General features: G+C 54.2%; 1 protein-coding gene across 8 annotated transcripts; it reads right to left on the bottom strand.

Moving 5' to 3' along the window:
• Nucleotides 1–283: 283 nt before the first annotated feature.
• On the bottom strand, nt 284–22,536 carry ZNF385A (zinc finger protein 385A). Of its 8 annotated transcripts, none has more exons than XM_063785558.1 (9): nt 16,791–16,897; nt 15,977–16,120; nt 15,546–15,682; nt 6,985–7,095; nt 5,111–5,273; nt 2,620–2,862; nt 2,078–2,247; nt 1,777–1,872; nt 284–1,637 (listed from the first exon to the last, which is right to left on the bottom strand). In XM_063785558.1, the coding sequence occupies exons 3-9, from the start codon at nt 15,630–15,632 to the stop codon at nt 1,407–1,409; spliced, it is 1,101 nt and encodes a 366-aa protein (XP_063641628.1). In that variant the 5' UTR covers nt 15,633–15,682; nt 15,977–16,120; nt 16,791–16,897; the 3' UTR covers nt 284–1,406. The 8 variants fall into 8 exon arrangements, with proteins under 8 accessions (XP_063641628.1, XP_009423483.1, XP_063641629.1 ...); XM_009425208.5 differs by having other exon boundaries at nt 15,977–16,075; XM_063785559.1 differs by having other exon boundaries at nt 15,977–16,123; nt 16,791–16,886.
• Nucleotides 22,537–23,740: the final 1,204 nt, after the last annotated feature.

Here is a 23,740-nt window from a genome sequence, read left to right as displayed (position 1 = left end):
TTGTGGAGTTGTGGCAAATTCTCAACAGCTGCAGCTGCAGTCCCAGACTTGGACTAGAAATGATCCCCCAGGCCAAGTTTACACGAGCTGGACGAGAGTGGGGGTGGGTGGGATGGGGAGCCTCTGCTCACTCTGCACAAGCCTCATATTTTGCCTCCCCCACCCCCGATTTCCGTTTCCCTCCTCCTTCTCGCTCCCTTTCCTCTTTCTGTGCCGGTCCCATACATTTAACGATAGAATTGCTCCCAAAACAGCGGGCAAAGACAGAGTCTGAGTCTAGGGGCGGAGGGCAGAACAAATTCAGACTTTATTGTCAGGGAGAGGAAAAAGGGGAGGACCGTGGGTGGGGGGCCTGGGTTGCTACATTGTCAAGCAGAAAGAGTTGATGGGAAGGGGAAGACCAGTGTAGGCCAGACCCCTCCCGGGTCGGCAGCTGAAGGGTTGACGATACGGAAACCACGGAGTCGGGGGTGGGGGAGAGGTGTCACACCCCCGCCCGAGTTGTGCAGTGGAGGTGACTGGTGGGAGGGGACAGCCATGAGGTCTAGGAACTTGGATCGGGGAGGCTACAGACTCGGCGAATCCTGCGAAGGGGAGGGGCGGGGGCGAGGCTTCTATTGCTTTTTGCTCACAGTTTTGCGGAAGGCGAGGCGGGGGTGGGCTTGGACTGGACACCCCTTGCCCCCCTCGGTACCCCTTGGGCGATGGGTGCTGGTGAAAAGAATGGAACCCGGACTAGGGAGGAAGAAGGCGAGGGAAAGGTCTATGGTGGCATCTCCTTGGTCCCACCCAAGTGCCGGAGATGCCCCCAAGTGCTGCCCCCTGCAATGGGCCCGGCTAGACCTGGGGCTAGGGCATGGTGCGGGGCGGGCACAGTGAGGTTGCAGGCGGTAAAACCAAAGTGCTTATGAGGGACCCAGGATCCCGCCTGCTCCCCTCCCCCTACGGAGGACGGGGGTGTTCACGGAAGCGCTTCAGTTTGGGGTAGGGGGCCGGAGTCCCAGAGTCCGCTTATTGCCAAGAAAATCCATTTCTGTCCCCCCCGGACCCCGACCATGGCTTGTGAACCCCGTTTTGTGCTAGGTTTGGGGGGAAGGGCTGGATGGACATGGCTTTTGGGAGGGGGGGTGTCTCCAAGGGGGCTCGGGGGTGAGACGGCCCCCCCTTTTCTAGGGGAGAGGGAAAGGCAGGGGGCGGGGTTCCCTGAGATCTGGGGTGTTCCCCCCCTTCTGAAGCCCCCCTCCCCCGCTACCCCTCCCCTTTCCTGGAACCCCGTATCTCGGGGTGGGGGGGGGGGGAAGGAGAGATCATTTAGGGAGTGCCGGGAGGAGGGGCGGGCTGGGAGCCCGGACGCCTGGGTCCCGGCTGGAGGTGGGGAGTTGAATGGGAGGGGTTCAGGGTTGAGGTCAGTACGGGGAGAAGAGGATGGGTCCGTGCGCAGTTCGGATGGGTCCGGGGGCCGGGTGAAGCAGAGGGTGAGTGATCGGCGGTCCCTGGAGAAGAGGTGCGGCTGGAGCCGGGCGCAGGGACAGCGGCGAGCCTGCTGCCGCTGCCATCACTGCAGCCACCGCCAGGGGGCTGGGGAGCAGGCCGCCCGCCAGGGACTTGGGCAGCTCCTTGGAGAAAGTCAGCGTGCCCTGAAGCGGGCGAAAGGCGGAGGAAGAGAAGTCACCCGGCGGTCCTGCAAACCCCACCTCTCCCTGGGCAAAGCCCGCGTCCCTCTCTCCTGCCCGCCCGCGCCCTCCCACTGCTGAATTCCCAGCATCCAGGCCTCACCGCTAGCTCCCCGGCGCCCCTAGACTTCTTGTGACGGCTCAGTAGTGGGTTGGGCTTCCCGGCCACGCCGTCTCGGTGCCGCCGGCTGGAGATGTGCTGCGGGGGCCAGTGGATAGGGGGCTGTGAGCTCCCGGAAAGGGGCAACAGCGAGGGAGTATAATCAAGCTCCAAGCACCGGCCTCCTCCCATCTGGCCCCCTGGGGAAAACCCTGAAGAAGGGCCTTTACTCAAGCTCCTTGCTCCCTTTCCCCACTTAGCGGGTGGAGCGTCCCAGAATTCCTGGGAAGGGCCTTAGACCCACCTGTTTCAGTTGGACCTCCGAGTTGACCTTGACATTGCAGATCTCACAGTGGAAAGTTCGGTCCTGGGCAGGAGCCTCTGGTTCCCCCGGGGTGGGAGGCCCCAGCCGAGGGTAAGCTTTGATGGGCCCGAGCCCACTTCGGGCCTCTAGAATTGTCTTGTGCTTAGTACCTGGAGCCCAGAGAGGGCAGGAGGTAAGGGGTGGAAGAAAAATTATCCAGGCCTACTGGGCCTCAAAATGCACATTCCCAGTTACAATATGAGGGGGAAGAGGGTGGACACAGTGTGGGTTCTTTCTAAGCTCCTTGGGACCCTCCCAAACAGGTGGATCAGGAGAGAGTCGTAGGTAAAGGAGTAAGGTGGAGGGAGGAGCTGAGGAAGTAAAGGGCTAGGGAACAGGGGAGATGGCTGGAGAAGGAGACAGGCAGATAGGCTGATAGGTCTTAGATGGTCTAGGGATGTTGGAAGCCAGGGGCATTAGGATGTAGAGGCAGGGGTGGCCTGAGGACAGGAGAGTCTGGGTGGGGGCAGGGGAGTCCATACCTTTGTTATGTGCCTCAAGCTGGGACAGGGAGTTCACAGCCACCTTGCACAGGGCACAGTAGAGCAGCCGCTTGGCTTTCTCCTCCTCTTCCTTGCTACCCCCAGGCAAGGAAGCCGGGGCTGGAGTCCCCCCTTCACCCTTGGTTACACCCTGACCAGTCTCCGGAATGCTGGGAGGGGATGGGGAGCCAGGCTGTTTCTCTGGGGATCCTGGGGCTGGCCCCAGTCCATTCTCCATGGAAACTGTTGTTGGGGGAGAAACATGGGGATCACCCTAGATGGCTCTTGGAGAAGACTCTTCATGTGGAAGAGACCCCCCCATTTCCTGGAGGGCAAGGGACCAGGAGTCCCCACCCTGTTACAACATGCATGCTCTCATGCCCTGGTCCAGAGCCAGATGTGGTCCAGCTGCCGCAGGCTGGGTGTGAAACTCCAATGCTTGGCTCATTCTCCATTAGCTGCGAATGGCCAAGGGGTCCAGCCTCACCAGCCTACCTTCAGGGTGAAGCTGGCAGCCAGCCCAGCCAGGGGGAGAGGCATGCAACAAGGATATACCCCTCAGTGGCCTGCCAGCCAGTCTGGTCTTCCTGCCAGGACAGCCCCTTCCTGGAGTCTTGCCCAGCCCCCAGGAAGTACACGAAAGAGCCCTAGGAAGGGGCAGAGGCAGGGTGAGGAAAGGTCTGGAGAGAGAAACACAGGCATGGCAAAAGGGAAATAGAAACATCAGAACCGGAGAGGGAAGAAACAGGGATGTAGGCTGCTCTATAATTCATGGCTTGATTAAAGATGCACAGGCCCTAGGCCTCAGTGCTGGGTTCTGGCCTCTGTACAGGGGAAACTCTAGCGCTCCCATTCTTGCTCCAGCAGCTGATCCAGTTTCCGGGTCATGGCAAGGCTGGCAGTGGGGGTGGGGAGCTTGTGGGAGGGGAACTCCTCACCCCTCCAGGTACCCATTTGCTTGTTCATCCTATGTCCTTCCCCTTATTTCTCTTACTTTTTTCTGACATTGTTCACCTCCATCCCAATCCAGACAGCACATCCATATCTCAGTCTGGACAGGACTTCATGGTTTATAAAGCACGGCAGGTATAGTTATCCTGCCTATATCCTCAGAGATACTGTAGAAATTAAATGAGGTAATATGTGTAAAGTGCTATTCAAGAAATGTTAGCTATCACCATCATCATCATCTTCTTCTTCCTCTCCATCTTACAGAGATGTTAACAAACTAAGATGATCAGGCTAAGAAGCAGCCAAAGTACAATTAGAACTCAGCTTCCTGTGGCCGGGGACGGTGGCTCATGCCTGTGATCCCAGCACTTTGGGAGGCTGAGGTGGGCAGATCACTTGAGGTCAGGAGTTTGAGACCAGCTTGGGCAACATGGTGAAACCCTTTCTATACTAAAAATACAAAAATTACCCGGGTGTGGTGGCAGGTGCCTGTAATCCCAGCTACTCAGGAGGCTGAGGCAGGAGAATCGCTTGAACCTGGGAGGTGGAGGTTGCAGTGAGCTGAGATTGTGCCACTGCACTCTAGCCTGGGTGACAGAGTGAGACTCTGTCTCAAAAAACAAACAAACAAAAAACAGAACTCAGTTCCCCCACCTGCCTGCCTGCCCACTCACTCTGTGCATCCCTGAGGGGGTTCTGTGTGTGTGCGTGTGTGCGTGTGTGTGTGTGTGTGTATTGAGAATGGGGTCCTGGTTTCCAAGCTGGTAGTACAGGTGTTTGTTTCTCATTCTTCTTAGGGTGGGGCAGGAAGGATAGGCAAGTATAAGGATGGAGATGTTAGGTCTCTCTGGAATTGGCCATGATTGACATCCGATGTGGTAATCCCAGGATGGGGGTGGCTCATCATATCTTCCTGTCTCAATATTCCTGCTTTCCAATTTCTTGGCTGCAAGTATGACTGAGGATGGTCACCAGCCATGAGGGAAAAGGAATCTTGTAAACTTGGAAAAGACCTCAAAGATCTTAGTCTCACTCCTCTATTTCCCAGAAAAAAAAAAAAAAAAAACTCTGACTAGGGAGGTCAAAAGGTCTACTACTACCCAAGATCATCCAGGGAGTTTCCTGGGTTTCTTGCACTCTCTGTCTTCCCCGAGGGGAGCCCCAGTAGGGCAGGAACTCAGATATTCTGATTCCTTTCCCTGCCCCTCTCCCTAAGATGAAAAGGCATCTCTCTGGATTTGGTGGTTCTCTTTTTCTTGGGGATGTTTGCCAGGTGGCCTCACCCTAGCCCCTCTCTGAGTCACTGGGCTGTGGGGAGGACAGACAGTGGGGACTCTGTTGAGAGGAGCTGTGGTGGGGGTAAGGGTGACAGGATAGAAATTTTACATCACTGTGCTTGGCTCCAGGACTCACCTTGGGTGGGGGTGGGGGTATAGGGACTGAGGAAGAGAGAGATGGAAGCAGAGGACAGTTCTGGAAAAGGGGGAGAGAATAGAGAAGACAGAGATCAGTTGAAGAATATGCAGGGATTCAGACACACCTGGACGGGGTGCTACACCATCCCCATTTGTTGGGGTGCTGCCTGGGGGAGTTGGGTCTCCAGGTTCTCGGACGCCAGGCTCCCTGCCTCTGGTCTTGGCAGCCTCAATGCCTTTGACTCGTCGGGCGTGGCGATTACCTTTGTAGTGCGCCTCAGCCTGGCTCTTTAGGGATGGAGGAAGAAAATGGAATCTGAGATCACCTTTCATCTGACCGATCTCCCCACAGAGCTCCCTGAAGTCCTGGGGTGATCTCAGCAGGCTGCAGTGAATTTTTCTGTACACCAGTGAGATGTAAAGCCCCATACCAATAAGTCCTGGTTATTCCTGGGGCTCAGACTAGCTTCTCAAGCTTGAGTCCCTGGGAACCTAGGTCCCCACCTAGTTCAGACTCCACCCTACCACCACACCCAGGGCCTGGCTGCTGACTCAGACCCCCCACCTAGTCCTGGTAGAGACAGGGGGACCACAAACTTATGGAAGAGTTCTAAATTGGGAGAGGCCTAGCAATCCAGTCAGTCAGCATCCTCTTAGACCCCAAGGCTATGTGCCCAAGTCCTCTGCCCCTAGGATCCAGCCTTTGCTGCTTTCACCTTGAGGCTGGAAGTCCCAGGATCCCTGATGCCTGGGCTCTGTCCTGACTACTTTTCCTTGGGTCTCATTTTCCCTGAAGCCTCTGTGGACACCCTGGAGGACCCTGGCCCCGAGCCCAGCTCTGGGGACAGAAAACAGCAGTGGAGACAGCTGTCAAAACAGAACCATTTGATGGGGGAGGGGAGGGTAGGGCAAAAAGTGGGAAGGGCTATCTGCTGTTGGCTCCCTGCCCCTCTAGTCTTCCACCATCCACCAGTGAGTGGAGCCAGGGTTGATAGACAGGATGCCTGGGGTCCAAGCTAAAGCAGAGGCCTAATGCTGGGTTAGTCCTGTCTTCCCTTCCCCACCCTGCTCCACTCCCATGTATACCCCTGCTAAGAATGTACCATCCTGGAGGCACAGGGTCACCCAGACAAGGGCAGAAATAAAAGGTGTGGATATGCAGGAAAAGAAGATTGACAGCCCAGGGGTAAAGTAGCAGTGTGCAGAGCCCAGTAGTATGGAGTGTGTGTGTGTGTGTGTGTGTCTCTGTACTGGGTAGAGAAACAGAACATGCTTTTATTTTCCCCTACTCAGCAGAACGAGGCTCTGCTGTTTTTCTCCAAAAGCTCTCAGGGCCTGCACCCCACAAAGTCCCCTCTAGAGCCACACACACTCCACAGAGTCCCAGTGGAGCCTCAGAGGGAGGAAATCTGGGAGGCTGAACATCTGGGTTTTGGGTTTGGGGTAGCTTCTCCCCAGGGGAAAGCCCCATGGGATAAGAGTAGGGGCCAGGCCTTGTGTGTGATTTGGAGGGAGGAGAGTAGAAATGGGGTGGAGAGAGAAGGAAGCCAGAAAGTTTGAGTGAAGTGGGTGGGCCAAGGAGGAGTTTAGCAGAGGCCAAAGAGGACAGAGGCTCTGTGGGGGAGCCAATGACCTAACTCTGCCCCGTACCCAAGAACCAGTGGGCCAGAGGCCACACTCCTGCTCAGACACTGATGGCCACCTATGTTCCAAGAAGCTCTGAACCACGGATGCCCAAGTCTCAAGGGAGGGAGAGGTCAACTTTAGAGGACTGATCTACTTCATGTCAAAATACACAGCAACTTCTTGTGTCTCTCCAGTGCCTTCCACAAGACCCTGCCCCTCCTGCGGTATCCCCATTCCCTGCTCTTTGCCTAATATCCCCTTAATCCCTGCCCCTCAACCAGAGTAAGTGTTCTCACCCAGCCTCTGCCCTCCCTCAAGTTCCCCTGCTGCCCCTGCCCCACCCACTGGGTAGATGAGCAGCTTGGCTTCTTACCTGAGAATTGAAGCGGATTTGACAGACATTACAGGAAATGACAGGCCGCTTGGTCTTGAGCAAGGGTCCCCCAAAAGTGTGGGAGAGCACAGCCTTCTGCACAGGGTCCATCTGTGGAGGCAGGCTGGGGTGAGCCGGGAACCCTAGCGCAACTCATGTCGAGCATTCCCCCAACACAGATATCTGTGTTGAACCAAGGTCCCCAGACCCCTTCTATCCCTTAATATGCCTGAGGGCTCTGAGCCTCAGTCTTCTGATTCTCTCTTAGCCCAATCTTCATAGCACTGAAAGGGACCTGATCGATAACTGGCCCAATGCTCCTATTTTACAGAACATAGAAGTGGTTTGCCCAACGTCACACCATGAGTTAATAGCAGATCTGGTATCTGAACCTGGATTCCTGCCTTGGTCCATCATACCATGAACATCCAACTCTGTCACCTTGACTTATCTCTTACAGTGAAGCCAATCCACCAGAGGCCTCTGACATGAAGTCCCAAAGCACCCTAGATCCTAGGGCCTTCAGCTGACGCCTCTGAGCCCTTTGGGCCTCCACTCTGGGGTAAGACTATCACCAAGCCCAGCCTCTAGTCCCAGGAGACAGATGTTCCCAGCCTCCCAACTCTGGATCCCTGGTCGCCCTAACACACACTCTCTGGACCTCTTAAAGGCAGCAACTTCTAGAGGGAGTAAAAGAACTCAGGAGAGAGTAGGAGCTCTAGTGAATCATGGGGACTAAGTAGGGGGACCTAAGCAGCTGGGCTGGCCCGAGGCAGCCCAGGGATCTTCTGAACCTTTTCTCCCTGATCATCAGGGTTTCTAGGGCAGAGCTGTGGGGCTGGGCGGGATTAGGAACCATCCCTGTCCCCACCCTGGGTCAGCAGACGTCTTTGCAGTCTCCTGCCAAGAGTTCACATGAGTAAGGGAGAGGACGGGAGTTTCTCTGAGGCTTTCTGCTATCAGGGGATGAAAACCAGGGGCTCAGAGGCGTGAAAACTGCCTCCCTCAACAGTTCTCCTCCCTTTTGGCCTCTAGGCAGCTAGGGAGAGGAAAGCCTGGAATGCAGCTGAGACTGAAGATTGGGGGATGGCTGGGCTCTCTCATAAGAATGGGACTGAATTAGGACAAAACCTTATCTTCTGGGTGGAGGGATCAAGTGAAAAATAGTTGCTGGGGACTTGGGGTCCTTATTTCCTCAGCCGAGCCCGTCTCTGTGACAGGTCTTTAGGGTTTCCAATGAGACACTGGTGAGAGAACAAGAAGTGGGTGAAAGTAGTAAGAGTCTGGAAAGCCCTGTCCTCTGGACTCTCCTTTCCTCTCACCAGTAGTTTCACTGGCTGGATGGGGTTAATGTCAGGAAATGGGCTTTAGTATCCCTGTGAAATAGATGGTGGCCTCATCCACTCTCCATTTGGGTAGTGCTGAAGGCAGGGACCAGGACTGGGTTCAGACAGCTGGTCTGACTGACGAGTGTCAATCTCTTGGCCTACTCTTGGTTGGAAAGAAGCCTCTCTAAGGGCTCACTTTTTTTACCTCAGCTTCCCAGAAGCCCCAGTCACATCCAAGGAAAAGCCAAACAGGAGAACGGGTGTGTCTGTGTTAGGCAGGCTGTGATCAATCTGTGCATGGGTGGAGTGTGAATAAGTGTCATGTACTGTGCGTACATCATTTATATATCAACATTTCTGTGTCGGGGGCTTTGATGGCACCATGAATGGTCAGGTGGTGTAATCTTCAGCTGTGTGTTTATCTGTGTAAATGTATGATGTGTTTGGCAGAAAGAAAGACAGACCAAGTTGGAGACAGTCTTTAATCAGAAAGGGGAGACAGACTGCTGCTCTCAGTTCCCAGTCTCCAGGCCTTAATCCTTCCTATTTAGAGACCCCCAACTCTGTTCCAGGGTTCTCCTCAGCCCTGGGCTTCCTCACATGCTGGGTGGGGAATGGGAATTCAAACAGAAACTCAAGTTGGGCCAGGAAACCCAAGTCGGATGAAAACAGTAGGGAGAGAGGAGTGGGATGGAAGAGGGGAGCAGAGTCTCCTAGTTCTGTCTATGCTCTGCCCCATCATGCCAGCCTGCTCTCCAGAGGGGCTGAGGACACAGTACCCCGAGGATGACTTGTGGACTGGCCATCCCAACATCCATACCATGAGAATGGTTCCTGCCCTATCTGGGTCCTTCCTCCAGGGTGAGAACCTTAGCTTTTGCACAACCCCCTCCCCTGGTTTAAGTCCATAAACACCAACTAGGAGTGGGAGTGGGGAGTGGGGAAGAGGGCAGAAGTGGAGTCAGGTGGGTGCTTCCCACCCTCCTCCAGGAACTAAGGAGACACCAGGATTAAGGTGAGGACTCCTGGGCCCAATCCCTGTGCAGGTGGAATGTGAGCCACTGAAGTGCTGCTCCAGGCCAAGGTCAGGAGGCCCCGGTGACCTAGATGAGGGCTCCCTGGGGAGGGGTGAAGGCCAGCACCTCCCAGAGCCCATCTCACTCCAGAGCCTCTTCCCTGGGATGCTGGCTTGGACACGGCCCCGAAACGTCCATAAAACAGTCCCCTCCCACCTGCCCTCCAACAGTAGACATGAAGGGGAACCGCTCCCTGAAGCTGGGGCAAAATGAATCAGGAAGGGCAAGGGAGAGGGAAGGCGGAAACCAGATCAGGAACAGGAGGGGTGCTATGATTATATTTCCTTCCATTGCCCTTTATCTGATGGAACTGCTGCCCCTTGTGTGAGCATCCCACTTCCCCACCCACCAAAATTAAGACGAAAAGGGAAAGGTGGTGGAATCTCAGGGATGGGAAGACCAGAGGAAGGACTGAGATAGGAAAGAGAGGGAGCTAGGGGGTATCTAGAGAGCAGGTGCAAGCTGGTGGGGGAGGGATGCTGGGAAGGGGCTGGGGCTGGAGAGGAGGGATCTGATCAGTGTGGTCATTGGAGGGCAGGTGTAGGACCTGACAGGAAGTCTGAAGATTTGGGGGACTCCAAGAATGTGGGAAGCAGAGGTCAGGGTATCCAGTGTGGTGGCAGTAGTCTGGGGGCATGAGCTGGGATCCCGTGATTGGTTAGGGCCGCGCCGATGTGGGGGATGGGCCGGACAACCCGAGGACTAGGCAGAGGGAGAGGTAGCCAGCCCCGCAGGGGCGGGCGGGGACGGGGTGGGGGTGCGCTGCGGCAGCCGCGGGAGTCAGGGAGAGAGGAGGGGCCGGGTGGCTTACCCTGCGAGACCCTGGGGGCCGCGGCTCCATGGCCCGGGGTGGCGGACCCGGGCTGGGGGGCCGAGCCTGGCCGGGCCGGGCAGGCCAGGGACGCGGCGCTCGTTGCCCGGGCGGCTCGGGGCTGTGCGGCCCGGCCGGCGGGGAGAAGGGGAGGCGGCGCTGGCCCGGGCCGGAGCCCGCCCCGGAGGCGGGGCCGAGGACGGGGGCGGGGACAGGGACAGGGACAGGGAGCTGAAGAGGAATGAAAGGGGGCTAGGGCGGAAAGAGGGAGATGTCCATTATCCAGACACTCCTAGGAAAGAGCTTGTTCTGAAGAGAAGGAGCCACTTGGCCCCGCGGCAGGGGCATTGACCAGATGACCTCGTTGCCTCCACTGGGGCTCCTTCTTGGGTCCAGGGTCCCCACCAACTCAGACATTTCTCCTTTCTTTCACCCCTTTTGCCCCACCTTCCCTAGATCCCCTGCTGACAGTCTGTCTTCAGAGTCCCCAGACGACCCTTCCCCAGCTTCCTCTGCAAACGGCGGCCCTATGCCGCTACCTTTTTACAAGTCACTTCCCTCCCTAGGGATGGGAAACTGAGCCCGGGTACCCAGGTGTCAGGCACTGCTCTCTCAGAGACTCCTCCAAATTATGGAGCTGAGGGCACCCAGGGCAAAAGCGACCTCAGACTGGGGATGTCGTTCCTAACTTCTTCCCACCTCCTGCCCGCGCCCGCCACCTGCCGGAGAACCAGGCTCCCTGAAAACCCACGCTTCGTGCACCTGCTGCCCTCTGGCGGTTCAGTGGGGGCAGCACTGGGGGACCAGAGGCTGTAGGGCCCAGCAGCCCACTCCCCCAGACACCTCGTTCTGTCTAGACAGGTCCTGGGATTCCCAGTATTTCATCTCTAGGTCTCATCTTCTCCCATTCCACCTAAGGCAGAGACATTAGTGAAGCAGGGGACTGGATCTAGAGAGAGGGTGGCTTTGGGAAACAGTGAGGGACGTCCAAGGGCAGAGGGAAGCAGTGGAGTGAGTGGGAGGAGAACGAGGGGAGACAGTAATTCTAGAAGAGGTCTAAGGAGTAGGAACTGCCCAAGTAGGAGAGAGCACTGGAGGTGCCAGTCCACTGGGAAAGAGAGACTCTGTCATGAATAATAATATCACCACCACCATCTAATGTTGATTGAGCCCTTGCAATGTGCCAGCTTCTGTACTGAGCTGTTTGCATGGATTATCTAATTTAATCTTCACAACCACTATTTGAAGTAAGTACTATTATTATCTTCATTTTATAGAGGAGGGAACTGAGGTTTAGAGAGGTTAAATAATTTGCCCAAGGTCATAAGCTAGTAAGTGACTGAACTGGGATTTGAATTTAAACCTGGGCAGTCTGACTCCAAAGCCACGTACTTAACTGCTGCACAGTACTTCCAAAGGCCTGTCTGCAGCTTTTCTGCAGTCCTCATTCCCCTGCAGAATTTGACAGTATTGATGCAGCCCGCCACACTCTCTCCCTTGGCTTCTCCAACTCTACAGGAACGTATTTCCCTCCCCACCCCCTCCAGTGGCTTTTCCATTCCTTTTGCTGAAGCCTCTTCCTGTTCCCACTGCCTAATTCTGCACGTTCCCGAAGGCTAAGGCCTTGACCATCCTAAGTTTCTCTCTTTACTCCTCTCTTAAATAAAAACAATAGCAATAGCATAATAATCATAGCAGCTAACACTGATTGAGCACTTAGTTTGTGCTAGGCATTATGATTATGTAATATGATCTCACAACCTTGTGAGCTGGTGTTAATACTATCCCATTCTCAGCCTGGGCAACATGGCGAAACTCCATCTCTACTAAAAATACAAAAATTGGCCGGGTGCAGTGGCTCATGCTTGTAATCCCAGCACTTTGGGAGGCTGAGTCGGGCGGATCACAAGGTCAAGAGATTGAGACCATCCTGGCCAACATGGTGAAGCCCCGTCTCTACTAAAAATACAAAAATTAGCTGGGCGTGGTGGTGTGCACCTGTAGCCACAGCTACTCTGGAGGCTGAGGCAGGAGAATTACTGGAACCCAGGAGGCTGAGGTTGCAGTGAGCGGAGATTGGGCCACTGCACTCCAGCCTGGGGGACAGAGTAAGACTCTGTCTCAAAAAAAAAAAAAAAAAAAAAAAAAAAGAAAAAGAAAAAAAAACTATCCCATTCTACAGTCGGTAAAACTGAGGTTCAGAATGGTTAAATAACTTGCCTAAGATCACACAGCCAGTACTTTGGAACATCAGTTTAAATCCTGCCAATCAGATGCAGGATGCAGTTCAACACCCTGCTGAACTCTTCAAGCTTATCCATGCTCATCGCTTTAAATACCTCTGCTAGAGGCAGTGGGGCCATGAACTCTGCAGGAGTCGAAACCCTGGATTATCCAATCAACTAAGTAGCTTTGTGACCTTGGACAATTCACTTAACCTCTCTGCGTCTGTGTTTCCTCATCTATACAATGGGGACAATGATGGGGTTGCTAAGATCTGAGGTCAAGTGTAAGTCAGGTGTTTAGATGGGGGGAGGTTTTCTCCCCATCTTATGACCTAGTCACATCCAATCTTGCACTTTCTCAAATGCTCCTTTCTAGCCCTTGTTCATGCTACTTACTTCAGTCTGGAATGTTCTCTAAGACTACTTTAAAAATCTTGCCAATAATTCTTCAAAGCCCAAATTATATGTCACCTGCTCCAGGTTAAATCCCTTTTTCCTCTGCTCTCTGTTTTTCTGCCTAACTCTGGTTGGTCCCTTAGGCCCCACCACATCCAGGAAGGTCTTTCTTGATACTTGGGCTTCCATGCAAGCAAAATGCCTCTGACACAGCTCTTCTCACACTGTATAGGGTAACTGTTAACTTGTTATCCTTCCTACCAAACTATGAGCTCCCCAAGTGTGGTAACTGAGTCCCGTGTCCCTGACACCAGGCACAGTACCCAGCACATAGTAGGTGCTCAAAAAAATTTTTTTTTTGTTAAATTGAATTTTTTTTTTTTTTTTTGAGATGGAGTTTCACTCTGTTGCCCAGGCTGGAGTGCAGTGGCGCAATCTCGGCTCACTGCAACCTCTGCCTCCCAGGTTCATGCCATTCTCCTGCCTCAGTCTCCAGAGTAGCTGGGACTACAGGCGCCCACCACCACGCCCGGCTAGTTTTTTGTTGTTTTTTTTTTAGTAGAGACGGGGTTTCACCATGTTAGCCAGGATGGTCTCAATCTCCTGACCTTGTGATCCGCCTGCCTTGGCCTCCCAAAGTGCTGGGATTACAAGCGTGAGCCACCACGCCTGGCCCAGTCTGAAAACTTAAAAGTGCAATGCAAATGTGTGTCTGGGTCCTTCATTTGTGGGGAGCAGCTGTGGTATAACGATAAGTCTGTTTAGAGTCAGATGCAATGGGTTCAAATCATACCTTAGGCACATACTGTGTCAACTTATATAAATTACTAAACCCTTCTGAGCCTTAGTTTTTGCTTTCTTATTTGTTAAATGGAATAATAATGTCTACCTTGTTGGGTTGTTGTGAAGGTGAAATGAGATTGCAGATAGAAACATCTGCTACAGTGCCTGGTGTGTAGTCAATGCTCAATACATGTTTATGGCTAAATATGGTTTGATGTGGATTATTTAAGTTGAATAAGGCTGACTTTCCCCAAACCTTTAGCTCTAGCCCACCTTCCAGGCTTCAGATTCTAACTATCTGTAGAACGTTTTGGGCTCAATGTCCTACTGGTATGCCAAATCACTATATCCTTTTTTAAAAAAATATTTATTATTATTTTTTAAAACAAAACAAATAGGCCAGGCACGGTGGCTCAAGCCTGTAATCCCAGCACTTGGGAGGCTGAGGCAGGTGGATCACAAGGTCAGGAGTTCTAGACCAGCCTGGCCAAGATGGTGAAACCCCATCTCTACTAAAAATACAAAAATTAGCTGGGCATGGTGGTACGTGCCTGTAATCCCAGCTACTGGGGAGGGTGAGGCAGGAGAATGGCTTGAACCCAGGAGGCGGAGGTTGCAATGAGTCAAGATCATCATGCCACTGCACTCCAGCCTGAGAGATTGAGCAAGACTACATCTCAAAAACAAAACAAAACAAAACAAAACAAATAAAGCTTTAGCTTTAGCACCACATGCTAAAGCATCATCCTCACTGGAGACCAGCTTCCTCTTCCAACCCTCTGCCTCTGTCAGTGGTGACTTCCATCCAATCACAAAGGCCTGAATGCTGGAGTCATCCTTGACTCATGCCTTCTCTTCTCCCCCACCCCCAAACACCAGTTGGTCACCATGGCCTGTCAATATTTCCTTGAAATTACCTCCCCCATTCTCCCTTTCTCTCCACTCATACTGCCACTGCCACCAGCCCAGTCTGGCTTTTGAGGCTTCCCTTGGGCCTGCATTGCTAGGACAGCCTCCTAACTGTCACCTTCCTCCTGCCTCTGTTCCCTTTCATCCAGTTGCCCCACTCACCTTCCTCAAACACTGCTCTTACCAAGTCACTCTCCTGCTCAAGAATAGACAGTGGCGGCTGGGCGTGGTGGCTCATGCCTGTAATCCCAGCACTTTGGGAGGCTGAGGCAGGCGGATCACCTGAGGTCAGGAGTTTGAGACCAGCCTGGCCAACATGGTGAAACCCCATCTCTACTAAAAATACAAAAATTAGCCCGGTGTGGTGGCACACGCCTGTAATCCCAGCTACTTGGGAGGCCGAAGCAGGAGAATCGGTGAACTGGGGAGGTGGAAGCTGCAGTGACCCAAGATTGTGCCACTGCACACCAGACTGGGCAACAGAGTGAGACTCCGTCTCATAAAAACAAACAAACAAACACACGAATAGACAGCACCTCCTTATTTCATATTGTATTAAATCTAGACCACCTTGCCAGTCCTCCAAGCCCTATCCCACTGATGCTACCCACCCAGCCGTGGACTGCAGAGAGGTGAAACTTACAAACAGGCATGCTTATTTTCCTGCTCATTCCCTCTTTCTGGATTCAGCACCTACACCCCTCCTACCTCCCTACTGTTACTACCACCAATTTAAGTCTCATTACTTCTCTAGATGGTAGGGCGATTCACTGTAGGACTAAATGAGATAATTCATATAAAACACTTAGCACAGTGTCTGGCCCGTAGCAAGACCTCAGCAAATATTAGCTATTATTATTGTTGTTAACACTGTACCAGATGGCCCATAATACTCAAAATTAACTAGAATTAAGGAAGATGGGGTCATAAGAGGAGATAAGGAATTAGAAACAGAAGAAGAGGGCAGAGGTGGGTCTGAGAGAGAAAGGTCGGGTCACAAGAGGATGGAGAAGGCAGGCAGGCTGCTACTTACGGTGCTGTAGTTGCTGAAGAGGCCAAGGGTAGGGGCTGGCTCGAGTGGGAAGGGCAGGATCTGCTTGAGGTCCAGTGGGGGCTGCATGATCGGGGGCTGCCGTAGCAGAGGCAGGGGCCCTGCCCGGCTCAGGCTGCCTGAAGGGCAGAGAAAACATTCTGTGGGGTAGGAAGATTAAAGCTTGGGAACCCCACCCAAGCCTGCCAGTCCCACTCCCTAGCCAGGGCCCCCACACTCACAAGTGTCACCCTCAGTGCACATAGTGTACACACTTCCCCTGCTGGCTCCAGAGCAATGGAGCACAGTGCCCCGTGGGCCTGGGGGAGGGTGTAGACCGGTCCTTCCCTTCTGGGTGGTTTTCACTTCCCCCTTTTCCAGCCTCCCTCCCCCAAACTCCTTAGGCACATTACAGACCCAGTAAGAGCTCATACCTTTTCTGCAGGCTGCCTGCTGAACCAGCAGGACTCCCAGCCTCAAGCCCCTGGCCACCCTCTTCTTCTGGTTTTGCTTTCCCCCAGGGGATCCTAAAGCTTGGTATCGCCCCAGGAAGAAGAGAGTCAAGTGGGTGATTCATCCTACTGACCAGAGGGGGATATTGAGACTTAGATTTGGAGGGGGGCTGCTGAATCTCTCAGATGCCCTAGAATTAGATTTTGCTCTAACTATAATTCTTTATTAACTATTGACATCTGTGGGGGTAGGTAGTGGGTTGGGTGGCTTTTGCTCTGGGAGGTGAACTACCTAGGCCATTCTCAGAGCCCCTTCTCCCAACCTTCCTCAGTCTTCCCCCATGCCCTTTTGTCTCACCAGGAATTCTCAGCTACAGGTCCAGTTCTGCAGGAGGAACCTCGACCTGGCCTATGGGCGGGGAATGCCTGGGTCTGACCCCAAGGGGAAATGAAAGTCCAGGCCAGCCATTCAACTACCCTTCTCTGAAACCTTCTCCTCCTCCTCTCAGAGTCACGGGAGGAACTCCACCAGACTCCAAAGGGGCAGCCCAAAGGTCCTCAGAGCCCTTCTGGGCTTCCACTGGCCCAGCTCCCTTCTGCGACCCTGCTGTGCACCAGCTGGGGAGTTCTGGCCGCCCTTCACTGCTCCAGTAACCCCCTGACAGCAACAGGGGTTCCCAGGAACAAAGGCAAACCGAGGAGGCTGCGTGCTTGGCCAGTCCTCCCTTGACTTTACTAGAGCAGAAGGTCTCCAGGATCCCTTCCTGTTCCCTCCAGAGACCACCCCCTTTCATACCTTTAGTTTCTGATGCCTGCTGCCCCCAGGCAGTGGCCTGGCCCTGGCCCCCCAGGGGCCTGGGCCTGACAGCGTCCCCTTCCCTTGGTTCTGCCCTCTGCCCCCTCCCTTGCCAGCCCCCTCCCCCTCAGCCCAGTCAGTAGAATCAGCCAATCAGAATCCTGGAAAAGTGGGGCAGAGGGGAGGGCAGGGGAGCAGGGATTAGGGGAATCTGAGGCGACAGGGAGGGGGTGGGGAGGGCTCAGGCACAGCTGGGGGCTGGGAGCTGGTCCAGAAAGGTCTGGAGGGGTCTGTCTCTTTCACTCCATGCCAGGATGGGTGGTCAGGGTGACTGAGACAGAGCAGGGGGTCAAGGCTACTGGGAGTTTGGGCTTCAGAATTCTCAGGGCTAAAGGAGAGGGTAAGATCCTTGGCTTTGACCCTTAAGTAGCTGGGGGTCTGTATGCTTTGTGTCTATTCCCTCCTCTGTCACCTTCAAGGTTGGGATGGGGTGGAGAGAGGACACACACACACACACACACACACACACACACACACAGAGACGGACAGATGAAAGTGAGTGAGAGGATGGGAGAGTGGTAGCAGCAGGAATAGGTGACTGAGGAATCGGACAGTGACACTGAGAGAGAAAAGGATAGAGAACAATGGAGAGATGTCAGAGAGCGAAATCAGACATACAAACAGAGAGACACTGCCGAAAAGCTGGACACAGAACTAGAGACTAGGGCAGACAGACCGAGAGACAGAGAACAGAGACAGCGAGAAAGATAAAAGAGAAGAGAGAGGGACAGATAGACGGATGGGGCAGCTTGACCACCTCCCCTTCCTGGTCTGTCCCCTTATGGCATCTCCCCTCTGTGCCCCACCCTCCCTTACTGCCTGTTACCCAAGGCCAGGGCAGCCTTAATGAGCCCCAGGCGGCATCAGGAATGGTGAGAGAAACCTGAGTGCTCCCAGAGTCCCCTGCACCCAGCATCCACCCCCAGCAGCTGGTTTTGGGCTGGCACTTGCCCTGCCCCAGAGCACCAGAGGCTGAAGCTTGGCTTGACCCTTTCCCTGGTTCTAGATTTCTCTAGGCTCCCACTCCTCAAAGCCATCTTAAGAGGAGACAGCAGAGTTCCAGAAAAAGCCACAGAAAAAAATTTGAGGCTACTATGTGCCAGGTAATGAATTCCAAGTATTATCATATTTAACCTCTGAAGTAGCTCAATGAAGTAGCCATGATTCAATGAAGTAGCTGATAATATTTTTCTACTTGACTTATGAGGAAATGGAGACTCAGAGAAGTTAACAAACTTGGCTGATGTCACACAGCCTGTAAATATCAGAGCTGAGATATAGATCAAGATCTGTTGGACTCTACAGCAAATTCTTTCTCTGCTACCTTACTCCCAAAGGGCTTGAATTTAACTGAAGCAGAGATCTGAGCACAGGCTTCCATCTTGTTCAAGGAGAGGAAGGGGAGAGCAGGTTCCATGCGCTTCCTCAGGTTGGAGTCCTCATTTTTCCTCCAGAGGAGGGATAGAGGAAAACAGGTAGCAGCCACTCAGTTATCTATGGCTAGCAACTCATCTTTTCCACAGACATGAGCCCTGGGTTAGCGGGGGAGGGGAGGGGAGTGGAGTGGGAGAGAGGGGTCAAATGAGGGTACAGTGAGGGAAGGAAGCAGGGCAGGCAACTGGAGACAAACTATCTACTTCCCAGATTCCTGGGTCCACTCCATTCTGAGGTGGCGAGAGAGGCAGATGGCAGCTTTTGGGCCGGGTGGGCAGAAACAGGACTCTTGGTTTCAGGTAGCCCAGGCCTCAGGCCTCTCCCTCTCTTTTTCTGAGGCTAACAATAGTTGCCGCTTTTTCAGGCTTTACTATAGGCCAGGCACTTTACATACACAATCTCCCAGTAGGTGGTCCCACCACTCACTAGCTGGGTGAGCAGCTAGGTTCTCTGACTCTCAGTCTCATTTCTCATCTGTCAAATGAAAACAACACTACTTGCCTCACCAAGTTGTTGAGAGGATTGAACAAATCCATGTAAGATGCTGGCATGTCACAGTGAGAACTCAATAAATATTTGCTGAATAAATGAATCTCATCTTATAGATGATGACAATTGGCTCAGAAGGAGAGTTATTTGGCCAAGGTCACACAGTGAGTGAGTGACGTGAACCTGTCTGTCTGGTTCCAGAGACAGGGCTTTCAAGCACTACACTTTTCTGGGTAGATCTGGAAGGGGAGGAGGGGAAAAGGCAGGAATATAGGAATGGCTGGGGAGGCAAGAACTGAGTAGGAAATGTAGGGCTTTTGACTTCTAGCTAGGTAAAATCTCCAGGCAGGTTTGGCAGAAGAGGTGGAGAGCAAATTGAAGTGTGTGTAAGTGTGTGTGTGTGTGTGTGTGTGTGTGGCACCCATGTCAGGCAAGGCAGGGAGGAGCTGAGGCCTGGCTGGGGCAGGCCACACTTGAGGGAAGCTCATTAGAGTAATTACCTCCAGCAGATAGAGCCCCACCCAGCTTCATCGAGAATTGCTAAATGCTTTATTAAAGAAAGCTCCCAACATGATTTAGAGGGGGTGAATTCCAGACCCTTGGATGGATGTCCATCTGTCCATTTTCACATCCTACTTAGCCCTGGGCACTTTGATCCTGCTCAAGTTGTGCTGTCAGCACTAACCCTCAACCAGGCCACATCTGGCTTCCTCTATTGGTCTTTTCCTTTCCCTCTTCCCTAGAAATTCGGGCCTGGTCTGGAGCCCCAGCCCTTTGGTTATTTTAGGTGGGGCCTCATGCCTCAAGCCCTGTTGTTAAAGAATGCTTAGGGAGTGGCTGCATCTGAGTAGGAATAGGAGCCAGGAAAGGTGTTAGTATAGGGCTGTGGGTTAGTGTTGGTTGGAAGACTGGGCCAGAATGGGATTAAGATCAGAGAGAGATATTGGGGTTAAGGTTGCAAGTAGTTAGGGCCCAAGGTGGTAAAAAGCACAGGGCCAGTACTGGGTTAAAATGGGAATTAGACTTGGGCCAAAGGAGAATTTCAGATCTCTTCTCTAATTAATCTCTTTTTCCCTTCAGGCCCTTTGGCCTTTCCTCCCTCCCCAGAAGTGCCTAAAATTGAGGGCGGGGGTGGGAGGAAAACTTTGAACCCCTGGGTCTTTTTTACCAAGTTCCATGTATATGTCCCCTTCTGCCTCAATTCCCCCATCTTGGCAGGAGGCAGGCTGAGGACTGGAAAGGCTTTGAAGTCAAAGATGAAAGAGACGAGGGGGATGATTATGAACAACTACTCAAAACACCATGCCTAATAACCCCAGGGTGGATGTGGGCGGGGACTGGGCCTAGAGGAAGGAGTTGACTGGGAAGGGGAGAGCAGGGAGGCCCCTGGGAAATCTTTCCCCACTTGATTGGAAAGGGCCTCCTTCAATGTGCCACTACCCTTACTGCACCAGGGACTCAGTTGGAAAGGATGGTATAGAAAGGCTTAGAACAGGGAACCTGAGCCCAGAACTGCCATCTTAAACCTGGGGCCCAGACTCTAGATCTTGAGCGGGCTGGCTGGGTGTCACATGCTAGGCAGGGAGGGTTTAGGGTCCCTCCATGGCTACCATGCACATGGATTCAGAGGACCTAAGTGTTCAGAACTGAAACCTTTGTAGGGTCCCTGGGGGTCCCTGGGGGTGGGGCCGGAGCCCTGGCTGGCAGCTTCCTCCCTCTCTCCTTCCTTCCTCATAGAGGGCTAAGGTATGTGGGCTTTGCCAGACTTCCCGCACTCCGTGGGCTTGGCATAAGGAGGGAATTAATTACAGTGTCCTCCAGGGGGATGTGAGGGTACCACTTGTGGCTGTGGTCCAGTTTCAGAAAATGTGGACCCAGGAATTATTCCTGTGGCTGGGGTCTTGGTCAGGCTCCAGCAAGCAGGTCCATGATGTCCTTTTCAGGGCCTGCTGACCAGGGAAAGCACGGCTTATGCCAGCCTATTCTGGGCAAGCATGATGCTGCCTCTCGAGCCGTGCCCAGGGTGGAGCCAGGGTGCAGAGATCACACAGGTTGGAGGAATGTGGATCCTGTGCTCTGGGGGACTGAGTGCAATGTGTGCTGGTGGGGGTCACTCTAGCACCAGGGTGGTATTCATAGAAGGGTGGGTAATACCTTCCCCTGCTGGAGAGGCTCTTGAGAAGGAGGCAGGCAACCAGCCATTCATGCCTTCGTTCAGTCATCCATTCAATAGATAGGTGGAGTGCCAGGTGGAGGGGGTGAGACATACAGCAGAGAGAGACTGAGGACACACAGGAGGAGGAGAGAAAAAGAGATGGAGGAAGGGCAGAAGGACAATAGGTAGTCAACAGGGATAGGCGGTGAAATGAAAGAAGGTAAGAAAGGAAGACAAATAGCAGAGGGACTCAGGAGAGGGATGAGTGCAGGAGCCAGTCAAGCCCTCCAGGTACCAGCATGGAGCCAGGTGTCCTCAGTTGGGGGCAGGGAGACCACAGGTGTCTAGGCCTGGTTGGGGGGCTCCCATCATAAACAGATCCCAGAAACCAGCCTAGCCAGGGTGGAGGGCAGAGGTCAGAGCAGGCCTGTGGACTATCGTGGAGGCAGGGTGGAGGGCAGGGGCATGCAGCCGGCGCTGATGCAGAGTCCAGAGCACAGCTAGGCCCTTTCCTCCCCCACCCCTGGGGCTCCCTTCCTGATGTAGGTCATGAGGATGGGGTGGCTGTGGCTGACGGGCTGTCAGAGCCCAGCAGGAGTTCCCATCCCCCATCCTTACCCTTCTCATTGCCCCTCCCTCTCCTGGTGCCCCCGGCCCAAGGCAGGGGTGGAGGGAGAAGAAGGAAGTGAGGAAAGAGGGACTTAGGCAGCTACAGCAGGGAGAGAGAGGGGCAGGTCTCGGCGTGTTGGGGCAGGATGGCTGTGGAGACAGGCTCTGAGCCGCAGGAGCCCTGGATGGACAGTTTCCCACCCCCTATTTTCCCCACCCCCTCTTCTCCCAAGCCCCTCTTCTCCCCAGCCCCTCTGCTCCCCAGCCCTCTTATCTCCGGCCCTCAGGTTCCCACCTCCCACCACACTCACCTCGAAGCTACACCCACCATCTTCTCCTTCCACCCCCCCACTTCCTCCTTTCCCCCTTATCCTGGGCCCAGAAGGATGTCGGAGTGTCTAAGCTAAGGGTGGGGGAAGACGCTGGGGCGGGAGACGGGTCAGAACCTTTCCCCCAACTCCACCAGGCCAGAACCAGCCCCCTCCCCCAGCCTCTCGTAGACTGGTATATAATATTCATGAGCCTCATGAATACGCAATGTTCTAATTATGGGGCGGGGGTCTCACTCCGCTCTGCCTCCCGCTTTACCACTCCCTAAATTACCCGGAGCAGCGGCAGCCTGGGAAAGAGGGGAAGAGGGGAAGAGGGGACCCCAGATGTGGAGCCAGATGAAGGGGGAGGGGGAACCGGTCGCTGACGGGCGGCCGCAGTCACCGCGGTGCCGGGAGATGGTGGAGGGGGGCGGTGGGTGACCCACAGAGAGGAGCCCAGGAGCCGGGAGCCTGGAGTCGCAGAGACCACTCACCGAGGATCATGCTGGGGACCCAGGCGCCCGGGGTTCCGCGTCGCTCTGTCCCGGGGGCCGTTCTGGCCGGGCTGGGGGTACGGGGGGAGGAGCCGGGGAGGAGCAGAGGCCGGCCGAGGCGGAGCGGGGGCGGGGCCCTCAGCAGGTGAAGACGGGAGGAGGGGACCCGGGCACTCAGGGCTCCGCGAGGGGGCGTCCTGGCCCCTCCCGCTTCCTCCCGCCCTTCTTCTCGCTGCCTGCTGGCCTCCTGGGTTTACGGTGTCACTGCGGCCAGGGCTGGGGGAACAGGACGTCTAGAAGACGGTGTGAGGTGATGGACGAAGCTGGAAACTAGGATGCCTGGGTTCCCGGGAAGGGCTGAGTCTGAGGGCGGGAAGTCTGGTTCTGGGCTGATATGGGGTGGGCAGGGGAGTGGGGGGGGGAGGGGGGCGGGGGTGCCTAAGTACTCTGGGAGGCGATGGGCCTTGGGTTGGGTAGGATACCTAGGTTCCCTCCAGAGTAATGGACTGAGCAGGGGGCAGGGGAAGTGCAGCAGAAATTGTATGGGTCCTCGTTTGTTGTTCTGGCTTTGGAGCAGGATGCCTGGGGGCTGGGCCTCTGAGGTGAAATGGGATGTTGAAGATGGATCCCAGGTTGAGTTCTGGCTGGGGTCTGAATGCCTGGGTCCTTAGGGAAGGTCTCAGCGAGGAGATTGCAATCAATGGACCTGAGGAGATGGAAATAGAAGCTTGTAACCGAGATCGTTAGGGCAACTGGAAGATGACAGAAAATTCAGAACTGAGGCACCTTGTAGAGATGACCTGGATTAGGGTGGGGTGGCGTCAGGGAGCATCTATCCAGGGCTAAATCCGCGGCATTCCCCACTAAGGCGAGCTTCGATCGAGGAGGACTGGTTGGGGGGCATTTCGTGAGGTGGAGGGGAAGATGGAGGGTAGGACAAAATGTATGAGCAGGGGAGAATGTCAGGAGGGAGAGGAAGTACAGGCCACTTGGAGGTATTCTTTTCTTCTTTTTTCTTTTTTCTTCTTTTTTGAGACCCAAGTCTTGCTCTGTTGCCAGGCTGGAGTGCAGTGGCACGATCTCAGCTCACTGCAACCTCTGCCTCCCGGGTTCAAGCATTCTCCTGCCTCAGCCTCCCGAGTAGCTGGGATTACAGGTGCCCGCCACCACGCCTGGCTAATTTTTGTAGTTTTAGTAGAGACAGGATTTCACTATGTTGGCCAGGCTGGTCTCGAACGCCTGACCTCAGGTGATCCGCCTGCCTCGCCCTCTCAAAGTGCTGGGATTACTGGCGTAAGCCACTGCACGCAGCCCACTCAGAGGTATTCTTAAGGGACCCTACTACAAGGTAGGAGTCTGGGAGAATGCAGATGTCTGGGGGAGATGGAGGCTGGACCT

Source organism: Pan troglodytes, chromosome 10, assembly GCF_028858775.2.
Source record: "Pan troglodytes isolate AG18354 chromosome 10, NHGRI_mPanTro3-v2.0_pri, whole genome shotgun sequence".
Classification (NCBI taxonomy): Eukaryota; Metazoa; Chordata; class Mammalia; order Primates; family Hominidae; genus Pan; species Pan troglodytes.
The sequence above is the reverse complement of the archived record's forward strand: the minus strand, read 5'-3'. Positions and strand labels throughout refer to the sequence as shown.

Bases quoted from the DNA above. Each gene is read 5' to 3' on its own strand.
- ZNF385A (XM_522413.8), bottom strand. The intron at 7,096-15,545 runs GTAAGTAGCAGC...CTGCCTCCACAG, and splicing joins TCTTCAGCAACTACAGCACC to ATGGACCCTGTGCAGAAGGC. The intron at 5,274-6,984 runs GTAAGAAGCCAA...CCATCCCTAAAG, and splicing joins AAATCCGCTTCAATTCTCAG to AGCCAGGCTGAGGCGCACTA.